At 39.5% G+C, this 13,560-nt stretch overlaps 1 protein-coding gene across 16 annotated transcripts in view; it reads left to right on the top strand.

The window, feature by feature from the left end:
- Nucleotides 1-13,560, top strand: part of MAP2K5 (mitogen-activated protein kinase kinase 5) — a 245,996-nt gene that overhangs the window by 127,257 nt on the left and 105,179 nt on the right. For all 16 annotated transcript variants that reach the window (XM_064570255.1, XM_064570254.1, XM_064570250.1 and 13 more), the window contains exons 14-15: nt 4,581-4,654; nt 5,632-5,682. In XM_064570255.1, the coding sequence (XP_064426325.1) occupies nt 4,581-4,654; nt 5,632-5,682 (125 nt within the window). The remainder of the gene's footprint in view (nt 1-4,580; nt 4,655-5,631; nt 5,683-13,560) is intronic.

The following is a 13,560-nucleotide window of genomic DNA, read 5'->3' as shown; positions in this document are numbered from 1 at the left end:
AATCTCACGTGCTGTATTTTGGTTAAAAAAAAAAAATATGCCAGCAGGTCCCTGGCCTGCATTTGCCTGAAGGGCAGAGACAAGGTCTTACTCATGTTTCTCTCCACATCACCTACCATTATATCTGGCACATACTAAGGTGTCAGTAAATACTTGTTGAATACATGTTTTTGAATGACTATGGATTCTTTCCAGAATGAAAAATGTCATTTAAAAATGTGTTCATTAATAGTGAACTGTATTCATTCTGAAGTATATGCCATTAAGTGGGGAAGATTCAGCTCCTTCTCGGGTCAAATTCTCTGGATGAGCACATTTCCCCATCTGTTTAGAAGAGATATCATTCATTAACCATTTGTTCAACAAATATGGTTTCTTGTCACTACCAGACACCATTCTAGATATAGTAGTGAACAAAACAGATAAGTCCCTGCATTTGTGGAGGTTCCCTTCAAGAGTGGACAACTGAGCCAACAGATTTATATAGACATCTGTGATGGGAAGGTACTGCTGTTCCTACTGGGTGACTGGGGAAGCCTTCTCTTATCAAGATTACATTTGAATAGAAACCTAAAAGAAATGAAGGAGGGGCGCCTGGGTGGCTCAGTTGGTTGAGCGATGCCTTCGGCTCAGGTCATGATCCTGGAGTCCCGGGATCGAGTCCCGCATCGGGATCCCTGCTCGGCAGGGAGTCTGCTGCTCCCTCTGACCCTCCTCCCTCTCATGCTCTCTGTCTCTCATTCTCTCTCTCTCAAATAAATAAATAAAATCTTAAAAAAAAAAAAAAAGAAATGAAGGAGCAAGCTATGCATATATATGGGAGCAGAGTATTCCAGGGATATGGAACTCCAAAGCAGGAGCATGTCTAGCAAGGAGGCCAGTGAATTGAAGCAGACTGGGCAGAGAAAAGAATAGGAAGGGTGTGAGCACAGGGCTAGTGGGGACCAGCTCAGAGATGGCCTCATAGACTATTGTGAGGGCTGCTTTTGTGTTGAGCTGGGAAGCCCTTGGAGGTTTTAGGCAGAAAAATGACATGGTCTGATTTAGCTTTACAAGGATAACTCTAAAAAATTTTTAAAAATAAATAAAAGGATCACTTTAGCTGCTGTGTTCAACACAGACTGTGGTAGAGGAAGCATAAATACAGGGAGACCAGTAGCCTTGTTGAGGAATATGTGCACATGGTCTGACAAAAATGCCTCCTCATGAACATTAAATTGTTTTTATAGTTCTACTTATTGCACTTTGGGAATTACCTTATTTTAGCTAGTATTTTACTGAAATACAGCTAAAATTTGCTGCAACAACAACAAATTACTTCCTAAATATACCAAAATATACCACTTTTTGTTGTATAACAGTTTCATTGATTACCAGTAGATAATAATACCTTATAGTTATGGAGTGTTTGGCAGTTTAAAAGCAATTTTACATTCATTATCTCATCTAATCCTCACAGTTCTTTAAAATTGACACAGTGGCTATTATTGTCTCCCTGCAGTGGAAGAAACTAAAACGTCACCTGCCTTGTGAAATTCACATGCCAAGTTTGTGGCTGGGCCAAAAGGACCAAAATGCCGGTCCTCTGTCTCCTAGCCTGAATCCATTGTTTTTGTTTAAAGAGGTCTCTTTTTATTTATTTTTTTTCTTTGATTTTTTTTTTTAAATTTTATTATGTTATGTTAAAGAGGTCTCTTATGTTCAAATGTTGTCTCAAGATACTACTGGGCAGGGGCTGGAGGTACTTCTATTAGCAAATTTAGCATATTGTTTAAAAAGCCATTAACCAGTGAACAAGGTACAGTTGTCAGAATACACACAATGATGTGTGAAGCATATTCCTACCCTGTGAACTTATTACTTGGGGTGGTAATACCTACACCAGTAAATATGGTAAATAACTGCTAGTCAAACCGTGTGACATACTTAGTTCCAAAGAAATGGCACAGACAGTAAATGCGTTAGCAGGTCAAAGGAAGCCGAGACTTTCTTGGCCTGAGTAGTTAAGGCAACAGGGAGGCGGGGTATTTGAGTTGAAGTATAGGCAGGATTCATTCAGGAAATGTTGCAGAAGGGTTTCTCAACCTAGGGACAGGCAGGAGGGAGAGAGGAACACACAGCATGAACAAGGGCTTGGTGATGGGGTGTTTTCTTTCTTCTGAGACAATGATCAGAACAGCCCAGGTGGAATACAAAGGATATGAGGATGAGTGGATGTTTACTACTTTCATAGATGAAATTTTCCCTGAGAAGAACTAGGCTGGGAGGTGAATGTGCAAAAGTCACAGAGCAAGCTTGCATGTAAATTAAAAAAGATGTTGGAGAGCTGAAAAATTCAATGAAGTTCTTATTTACACCTTGCCTTTTAGAGTATAATCTAGCAATTCTGTCGTTTTATTGCTCCTCTCTCTATTGATTGACCTGAGTCAAAAGTGTATCTGATTAAAGCTAAAGATTTGTTAATTTTGGCGTACCTCGTGATTTCCAGGCAGCTCCTTCTTCCGGGAGCTCAAAATATTTGCTTATTAACTGTCTCCACCTGATGTGGTAGCTTAAGAGTGGTTTAAAGCTGTCAATATATAAAAGAGCAGGTTGTCCAAAAGAAAAATACTCAAAGTTGAGGGCCTATAATGAGAATTGGATTTGGAAAATAAGACCAGCCTATGTGGAGTCTAACATTTCTTTCAGTTCACCAAACATTTATTGAGTATCTACTCTGGCTATCTACAATACCTATGTATCGGGCTAACTCGGAGTTCACGTTTAGGTTAGCAGAGGTCAGGGACTATTTTATTTCCTCATCGAGGAGAGAGATGACGTAGTAAACATGGTAATTTTAATATGATGGTGATATAAGATTTATAATTCAAATTGAGGAAAGTTGGAGACGGAGAGACTAGCTGGTAAAAGAACGTATACCAGCCTAGGCATCCTAACTTGTATCCAGAGAGTGCCCCTAAAGGAAGTATATAGTATGTCTTGTGTGAAGGGCATGCTGCTGCTGAGACCTGTTCTATAGCCTACCCCTGATCACTGAAACAATGATCAACATCAAATCATACTTTGTGTGTATGGTTTCCATTCGTTTATTCTCTCATCTGTTCAACAAATATTTAAATTTTTTTTTTTTCTTGAGATTTTATTTATTTGCGAGAGAGACAATGAGAGACAGAGAACATGAGAGGGAGGAGGGTCAGAGGGAGAAGCAGACTCCCTGCCGAGCAGGGAGCCCGATGCGGGACTCGATCCAGGGACTCCAGGATCATGACCTGAGCCGAAGGCAGTCGCTTAACCAACTGAGCCACCCAGGTGCCCCTGTTCAACAAATATTTATTAAGCACTTACAGCCCTGAAACTCTTCTAGGGGCTGGGAATACAGTAGTCAATAAAAGAAACAAAGTCCCTGCGTTCTTGGCATTTACATTCTCGTGTCAGTCAGGCAACGTGAAATGAGCACATGTATGAGAAAGTGCCTGGCACATCACCTATCACATAGGAAGTAGGCTTCAATAGTTGTTGGTTACTGAGTTTGAACTTGAAGTTTAAATTAAGTACCTGCTATTGGCAAGATACTTTTGTTGGTGTACCTTTTGCAAAATGGAAGGTCGGGGTGGATTAACTCACATATTTTTTAATGTCGCATAAAAAATTGAGTCTCTTGTTCAGTTTGGGGGTAATTCAGGTTACGGCTATATTAAATATAACAAGTTGTCTGTTCCAGACCACTTTTGCCATTGAAGATAAGACATTGAAGCAGGTGCTATTCTGTACCATCAACAGTGGCGCGCTCTTGTCCTGCTCGGATGGTTTTTGTGGGCTCCCTGAATTCCTGAAATGGCTCATTGTTGTCACTGACGATGCTTCACAGAAACCCTTTGTGTCATTATTTGCAACCGACTGCCTTGGCAAAAGCTATGTCACTTCTTTTGTTAACTATAACAGCAGTCAAAAGTGATGTAAGGGAAGAGAAGGAGAAATGAAACAAAGATCAATACGTGCATATATGCACACACATCCACATGCCTTTTAGACCAATTTCTAAGAAACAGCGTTTGTCACATAAAACCAGTAAGATAACAAGACTGCATTCTTTTTGTCCTTTTTCATTCAGATATGACCTGTTACCAGCAGCATAGGAATGATTTTTTTCTTGTTGGCTTCCTTTTGGCCTTACTGCTTCTTAAGTGGGAGGAATAGTTTCACATCGACAGCAAAGCTAAACCTTTTTGTGCAAATTCTTTGCAAGAAGATTACATTTTCTAATCCACCTACTTCTCCTGAAAGCCTGGTGATAGGATGATGGATGTATTTACTGTTGTGGGAAGCCAAGATTTTATTTGACTTTCACTTGAAATGAACCCTTGCTTCCATAGAAACCAGAAATAGTTGGAAGTAAAGGAGTTAGGACCTTGCATTTTGCCTCCAGATAAAATGCTTTGCGTTAAATTTGTGATTAGAATTCCGGGTTGAACAGATGATGTCATTTCTGCAATATGGTATGGTGTGCATGTGTGCTTTTTTTAAAACATGGCGCTATAGATCCGGAATTAGTCACGTGGACTTTTCTGGTCCCTTTTTAGATGTGAAGCCCTCCAATATGCTAGTAAACACAAGAGGACAGGTCAAGCTGTGCGATTTTGGAGTTAGCACTCAGGTAGGTCTCTTCCCCCCCCCCCCCCCCCCCCCCCGTTTGCTCTCCTTTCTGCAACATTCACTTTTTATTTTCAGTCTACTTTTTGGATTGAAAAATCACCTAGCTGCCAGACAAACAGACCTCTGCATCTTCTCCTCGTCTGGGAGTCTGTTACTCATTTTTAATCTCCGAGCGAGTTTCCTTCATCAGAATATGATTGTTCATTGTTTAATGACAGTAAAAACTGCTGATATTGTAATTACTACTTACGAATAGCAAACTTCATTGATATGCAGCTTTGATATGAAAGCGTTTTGACCAGACAAAAGGGAGGGCAGAGTGGGAGCTGTGCCTGGGGAGCCCAACTGGCCCACAATAAAAATTAATATTGGGAGCAACAATGGTGGAGGGCCATTACAATGTGCAGCACAAATTTTAATTAATTTCCATTTTGGGCCTCCCCTGAGAACCCCGGTGATAGTGACCCATGAGCGTGCTGTGATGTTGATTTGAATTGCAGCCACCTTTACTCCCAGCCAAACACGAAGACCAAAGCGAAGGTCATCGTTGTATTATGGGCTGTCAAAGTCTGTTATCCCTCCAGCGTATTTAGTGTTCATTCCATTCTCGTAATGCACAGGCTTCATTCATATCCTGAGCCATCTGACTAAAAAATGAGTGTGTTCAAATTCTACTTCAAATTGACTTTTTATATCAGGCGGGTTTGGGGTACTAAAGCGATAAGCATCCTGCTTAAGTGAATTGTTTAAGGTTATCTGCTATAAACTGTAATGCTGTGCTTGTTTAAATTGGAAATCACATTCAAAAGAAAAGAGAGATTTAATCATTTTTAATGCCTTTGTAGATAAATTTGTTCCCTTTTACATAATTTTTAGTTGATTTATAGAAATGATGATTGTAGGTTAAATGAGGAATAATTGCCCATTTTATTTCCACATTATCTTTATATTGTTCTAACAGACTGTTTTGTCTCATAGCTGGTGAATTCTATAGCCAAGACGTATGTTGGAACAAATGCTTATATGGCGGTAAGTAAACTTATGCAAAAATAACATTTAAAACCAACATCTTTATCTTTATGTACTTGGTAATGTAGAATTCTTGAATTAATTCAACAGCTTTATCCTAACAGATCATAAATTACAAAGTCAATCCAGTCATGATCCGATTTTTAAATCCTTCTAAAAGGCATTGGGGTTTTTACAGGAGCTGCCAACTTATCTGCTTAGTTGACTTAACTAGTTGGTTCGAGTGTGAAATTGCTGAGTTTTGAAGTTTAATCCTACAGAAAAATTGCACCTTATAGCACATTGACCACTTTCCCACATTGCTTATTTAATTAACCCTCAAGTATCCCAAAATATCAGTCAATAAGATTGGTTATTTTTCCTAGGAATACAAACACGCTTTGTCACCTGATCAAAATTAAATTTTTGACACAACCAACTCTTACTTATGGATCTCTGAACGTAAAGGTTAGGCAGGAAATTTTCTTTTGAACTTGTACATCTTTTTTCTGTACACTTGTTGGGTTCATGCCTGTCGTAAGATAACTTATTAATTCCTCTGAAATAAATTCACCACATATAAAAATTAGAAGCATAGAACTGTTTCAAAGACCCAGTGTAGACTTGGCTTCGACCTTTTCTTTTTCCTACCTTTTAAGTAAGGGAAGTTATTTGGGGCACAAATCTTTTGTTTATTAGTTTCCACAGTCACTTCAATAGTGGGTGGTCAGGAGAGACAAGTAGGGAGGTTATCAAGTGTCATTTTTGGAACCAAGTTTTGTTTTAACACCTGAAGGCCTTTTTTTTTTTTTTAAATGAGCATTCTGGATTTATTCAGTTAGTCTGTTTTACTTCCAATAGTCTTTATAGGAAGTTAAACAATATTTAGCATGGATGGAACCCTGGCTCTTAATCTCAGTTTATATATTATCTTGATAAAAAGATGTTAATATGGATGGAACTCTGGATATTATTCTCAGAACAGTACAAGCCCTTTTTTTTTTTCTTATTGAGATACCAGAATAGTTCATTTTTGTCTTGCCTGATTTTTAAAGAAAATTCATTCTTTCTCCTTTTTCTAGGTAATGTGAAAAAAAATTAACCTCTAAAGCCATCATATTTGTTTATATAAAACATAATCACCCTCTTGGCCCCACCAGGTTAGCTGAGATTGGTGAGCCACTTTTACAATTAATAAATCCCTACCAAATGCCACAATTTCAGTCTATGAAAGAATTATGGACCACTGTGATTTAAAAATAAACAAAACTACTATAAATGAAACAACTTTTCATCTACCCATCATGTTTTTAGTAGCTTTAAATTGCTCTAATAATGAAATTGCATTATGTTTGAATGTACAAATCTAGATTACAGTTGTCTTTCCCAGGTGTACATTAAAGAAATTACCTTTTTTCCTTTTGGTTAATGGATGAATGTGATGTGTCCATCTGTTAATTGAATATGTGAGGATTAAAATTATGAAATGTTAGCTCAGATTGGCACAGCTAAAATTGCTTTGCTTCTTGGGTGAGTGAATTCTAGTCATCAGCTTTATAGTTCAAGCTGTAAAAAGCGTAAGAGACCTAGAAAGCCCAGAGTGACAGGCCGATAGTGAGCTTCGCTCAATTCAGCAGACTCTCGTTGGCCACATACTTACCTGATTGGTGTGAGATCAGAGGTTGGGAGTAGGAGAAGATGGAAATAACATCATTCTGTTACGGGTCTTAATCTCTGCCTGAGATACCATGGTATTGTATTATAGAACTTCCATTGAGGGGTGAAGGGTGCACAGAACTTCCCTGTATATATTTTTTTCAACTTGTGAATCAATAAGTATTTCAAAATTAAAAAATTAGGTAAGAAACGGAAGTTTTATTGGAACGTGGCCACGCCCTTTTGTTTGCGTATTGTCTCTGGCTGCTTTGGCGCTCCAGGGGCAGAGTGGAGTCGCTGTGACAGTTGCAGCAGAGACCATATGGCCCACAGAGGGAGATATATTTATGCTCTGGCCGTGTACAGAGAAAGTTTGCCAGCCTCTGGTCTATGCCAGTGAAAGCTGTATCTGACACTGAGTACCTTCGGTTAATCAACCAGTATTTACTGGGCACCTTCCATGCTATTAGCCAGGTTACGGCAGAACCACTCAAGTAAGAAGGGATACAGTGTACGAATTTGATGATTTAACAGTAGGTGAAAAGGATTACTTACTAAAAGAGATCACTATGGAGAGATGAGCAAAGACTTAGAAATACAAGATAATGTGACATTGTTGGGGTCGGGATGTGGGGCAGAGGACAAATAACAAGTTGTGGGAATATACAGTTAGAGGTCAGCTGGTATGATACCCTCATAATAGCTAATATTTAACCCCATGCACCAGTCACCCTTTTAAACTTTTACATATATAAATGCTTTAAATCCTTACAACAACTCTATGAGGTAAGTAATATCATTCTCATCTTACAGCTGAAAAAACAGGGCTAGAAAAGTTAAGTAACTTACTCAAGTTCATACATATAGTAAGTGGCGGAGTCAGGATTCAGACCTAAGTCATCAGTCTGCAGAGACTAAACTTTTAACTGCTGTGCCTCTCACTATGTCCAAATTATGTCTGTGTCTCTCCCAATCTAGGTTGTGATCTTCGGGGAGGCAGAGTTTATTCTCTCATTCTCTATATCTGGTCCTTCACACAGGGCTAAATGAATGATTTAGTTCATGAAAGCTGCCTTCCCAGAATGACTTATTTACTAATTATAAGCAGAGCATTTATTTAACTTTTCATATTAAGTATCTCAGTTGCATTATAAGGTATAGAAGACCCCCAAATTACGCAAACACAGTCAACTAGGCTGCCAAATATTGAAAAGAAAGTAAAGCAAAGAAATAGCCCTGCATGTGCAATCTCACTTTCATTCTTCTGTAATCTAAAGTATAAGGTATAGGAAAATGGTAACTAGGACAAAGACAGGGCAGCTTTCTTAAGATTCTAAGTCATGAAAAAATAATACTAATTAACAACTTATGGGCATGTTAAGGGGTGGAACTTGTAGGAGACTTGGAAACTCATCTGGTCCAACCTCCTCATTGACCAACAAGATCGGAAAGTGGAGTGGCAAGTCCAAGAACATACTATATTTTAGGGGCAGATATTTAGGTTTGGTAGACACTGTAAGCCAAAGCAAGAAAGATTTTCAGCTACATTTTAAAAAGACCTCATCCCACAGGATTACAAGAGAAATTGAGAAGGCTTTGGGGGCTCACATTAAACCATTTCTCAGATATTCTAATTACTAAAAATTTTAGTCTATTTTAAACCTAGAAGTCCCTAAAACTTCAACCCATTGTTCAGTCATTGTGGTTTGTTTATTATTATAATATTTTGATCAAATATAAAAGTTTGACATTATTATGAATAGTTTTAAAATTAAAATCTTACCCAAATATTTGTGCTTTGTGATCAGAAAGTCCATCAAGAGGCACCTGGGTAGCCCAGTCAGCGAAGTGTCTTACTCTTGATTTCAGCTCAGGTCATGATCTCAGGGTCGTGAGATGGAGCCCTGCGTTGGGCTCTATGCTCAGCATGGAGTCTGCTTGAGATTCTCTGCCTCTGCCCCTCCCCCTGCTCATGCGCACACACACTCTCTCGCTCTCTCTCAAATAAATAAAGTCTTTTAAAAAGAAAGTGCATCAAAATGACTGTTCTTATCTCCTGAACATTTTTCCCACCTGGGCTGTTCTTGTCCTGGGAAATTACCTTTACCCAGAATGAAACCTATACAGATGACATAATACAGCGACATTGGCCATGTTCATGCAGTGATGGTCATAGCAGTGTTGGTGATCAGAAGGAAGCTGGCATTTACTGAGCATTCCCATGTGACAGGTACTGAATCAAGCACATCGAGTGGATTCACTTAATCTTCACACAGCCCCATGAAGTATACATATTATTATTGTCTTCATTTTACAGATAATGAAACTGAAGGTGAAGTGAATTCATCCCAGGGTCTCAAGTGGACCAAGTAGTGAGAGTCAAGATTTAATTAGGACACCACCTTCTAGTTTCTGGTAACAGCAGGTTGGGCTATTTGGACCACCTCTTCAATTGAAAAATGCTAGGTAAAATACTTTAAAATTCATCTCAAATTCACTGAAGAGCTAAAAAGACAAAGGGGATCCCCCAGGACAATTTTCAGATGGAATCCTGCAACAGAGGGGAAAGCAGAATGTTGGAGCACCACAGCTGTGAATGCTCTGGGGGTCCTCCTAAGGCAGAGGGTCTCAGAGGAGGAGGAGATCTTCTCTATCGATCTCAGAGGAGATTTTCTCCATATCATGTTAGAAATCTGAAGGGCTCGCCCTCAGTGTGAAGAGTGAACCAGAGCCAAAGATGCTGCTCCTCCTCCTCCCCCAGTCCCAAGGAACAAAAAAGAAGGCCTCTCAGAGCCAAGCAGAGAAGCAAGGGAAAAGGAAAAGGGGGAAAGTTGCGGCCATAGACTAACTCTGACACAGATTTGCACCAAGTATTTATATTCATGGCCTGAGTTGGAAAAGGAGCTTCATGCTAAGAACCTGGTTTGAGGTAGGCACATCTACCTTAAGCCCCAGAGAATCTCTCCAAAATGCTTTCAAGAGCAAAACCTGGCAAGTAGTCAACAGAAACCAGGCACACAAGGAAACAAGACAACATGAAGAAGAACCAGAAGGAACAACAGATACACACAGACTTCAGATCACAGATTTTAAAAGTGACATAGTAGATGGAGAAAATCTCAAGCAAAACTACTAGATTAAAATGTAAAAACTCACTACTTGGTAGCATATGGGATATAGCAGAAGAGAGAATTCATGACGTGGAAGATAGATTAAGCTAGAGCAGTATGACTCCAGAACCCTGGTCTGACTAGTATGCTTTACTACCCACAGGGATCTTGCCAACTTAAAAAAAAAAAAAAAAGAATTCCCCATTGTTTGTAATATATATTTTGATTATTTACTAACCTCAAGTATTTGTGCATACTTTGTTAATTTTTTGAGTTGTGTAACCCTGAGCAGAAATTCTTTATCAGAAGAGATAAGGGATGTCCCTTGCTATCTTCCTGCTTTTGACAAGTGAATCCTGTTGTACCTAGACAGTTCTGGAGGGAGTCCAGCTAAACAGGGGTCCTGGATAAATAACAAGTCACAGAGTGTAGCTGGAAGGAGTGCATTGTGCAGCTTGGAGCTACTGCCCTTTCAGATCCTCTATAAACTCTGCTTTTTATTCCATCACCACTCCCTACTGTTCTCATTAAGAACAGACCAGAATCTTCCCTCCCTACACTTAAACCTCAGTACAGAGGTGCTTGAGACGGGAGTCATGTTATTCCTCTTATTTAGCTTTCCACACTGGTGACTGCTGCCATGTCAGAAAGTAACCCAGCTTTTGATTTTTAACTGCAAAATGTCCATCACAGATCTTCTGTCAGTAACGTGGTACCTGGTGGTTGGTTTTCTGTTTTGTTTTGTTTTGTTTTGTTTTGTTTTGTTTTGTTTTAGACGGGAGAGGACAGGGCAGGCCACCTTGGCTTCAAGTGTGAGAACAGATTTGAATTGTGCAGCCTCGGGCCATCAAGTCCTGGCTCCCTAAATTCAGAGTGGATTGGGGCTCATCTTGTGCCTGTGTCTGTTTCAGGGGCCTGGGCGCATTTCCCAGTCTTTATCTACTGTACCAGTTCTTCAGGTAGACCCGTAGAGCTGGCTACCTACTTTCACTGAGCATTCATGCTTGAGCACAGCATCACAACAGTGATCTCATTTTATTAGCTTATTGCAAGAACTATTTCTCCAATGAGAGGTTATCAGAATCTCGTCCTTAAGGAGCCCTCTTATTTGCCACCTGTGACCATTATCACTTTATTTTTTTCTTTTTAATTTAATTTTTTCATGCTTTATTTTTTTAAAGATTGATTTATTTTATTTGAGAGAGAGAGAGAAAGCATGCACGAGCTGGCAGGGGGAGGGCAGGCAGAGGGAGAGAGGAAGAGAGAGAATCTTAAGCAGGCTCAACACCCAGCATGGAGCCTGACATGGGGCTCAGTCTCATGACCCTGAGATCATGACCTGAGCCAAAACCAAGAGTCAGATGCTCAACCAACTGAGCCACCCAGGTACCCTGATTTTTTTATGCTTTATTTTCAGCTTCCAGTTTACATTTGTTTTGATAGTTCAGTGGGCAAATATTATGAATTTAATATTTAATCTTATTGTTGATCCTGCCAAAATATTTTGTATCTGGGCTCCACTTGCATTTGTTTGCTTGTTGTGTACTCCTGTACTCTGCATGAGTGCTAGATAGTGATAACTGTCAGCTAGGGGAATGAAGAAAAGGAGAGAGTAAGGAGAGAAGAAACAGGGAAGAAGGCAACATTTGGTTATTTCTTTAAGAATTCTGGCAGATTTTAGGATTTTCATGTTTGCTGGATGTTCTTGATGGGCATGGATAGCAATATTACTGGGGAAGTTATATTAGTAGAACACTCCAGGGGACTTAATAATTGATACATGCTTTAAACCAAATGTGCAGTAAACATGTATTGCATCCCTTCAAGGCAAAATACCTTGACTGCTTACCAGCTGTGTGTCAGCCGTGGTACTAGGTATGAGATGAATAAGACACTCTCTTGGCCTCTTAGGAGAAACAGGCTAGTAATCGGATGGTTACATCACAGTGTAATGAATTAATATTAAAGATACAACCAACATTTTCATGAAGGACAGAGGCAAGAATTTGTAATTCTTCCTGAGAAGTAGAGGAACATTTCACCAAACAGGTAGTCCATGAGCAGGGCCTTTATAAAAGCAACGTTCACTAAGCAGAGAGGAGTAAGACAGGTCATTGCCTCTGCAGGGAATGTGGAAATGTTTAGGGACTGAGGCTGAGTATACCAAAGAGTCACCCAGAGAAATTATTTTTTTAAATGAATACTGAAGGCTGTATTTTGAGAAATACTGACCAGATCGAGATTAGTGTGTGGCTCTTCTGACTTCTAGTTCTGGGGACAGTGTGACACACTAGAAGAACCCTGATTTTGCATTCAGACATACCTGGGTTTGAATCCTGGCTGTGTTCCTAAACAAATACACCTAATGCTGACCCACAGCTCTAGACTTCAGCAAGTCACTTAATCTTTTTTTTTACACCTGTAAAACAAGGGCAATAATATCTAACTTTGCAAGATTGTCCCAAGGCGTAGAGGATGCAAAGTATCTAGTCCAGTGTCTGGCGTATACTCGTTGGTCATTACGTGATAGCTATTACTGTCCTTATATAGTGGGTGCAAACTAAACCTCTCTATGCCTCCTTTTCCTTATCTGTTAAAAGGGGATGGTAATAGTACCAATCTAATATGGGTGTTTATGAATCTGAAATGAGACATGCATGAACAGCACTTAATGCCAAGCATATGGAAATTCTTCAGTAAATGCACGCAGTAGTCTTGTTGTTGATGATGATGATGATGGTGTTGATGATGATGATACTCCTGTAACTAATTGGCTGCTTTCATCCTAGTACCTATTGAACTAAGTGGAATTGGATAATGGGTTCATTCATGCATGAACAAGAACTTCAAAATGATGGTGTAGGGGATTTGAACGTAAAAGTACTAGGGAATTGGAATGACTGTGTCTATAGCAACTGGGAGAGATGGTCACATGACATTTGGCCCTTGGGAAGAATTGTTCTTGGTGGGAAAGTGGTTTTATAAATTAAAGAAATAAATAAAGGAAGGGAAATAAGACGATCCATCCTGCTACCTCAGGACAGGGCTTTATGTAATGTTAGGGCAAGTGGTCCCAGGAGAAGGCAATAAGTATATTGAGGTAGCCTGATAGGTGTGGGCAGAAAGTAGATCA

Source organism: Mirounga angustirostris, unplaced genomic scaffold (assembly GCF_029215605.1).
Source record: "Mirounga angustirostris isolate CCGP_5_RB_7025 unplaced genomic scaffold, mMirAng1.0.hap1 SCAF_9, whole genome shotgun sequence".
Lineage (NCBI taxonomy): Eukaryota > Metazoa > Chordata > Mammalia > Carnivora > Phocidae > Mirounga > Mirounga angustirostris.
The sequence above is the reverse complement of the archived record's forward strand: the minus strand, read 5'-3'. Positions and strand labels throughout refer to the sequence as shown.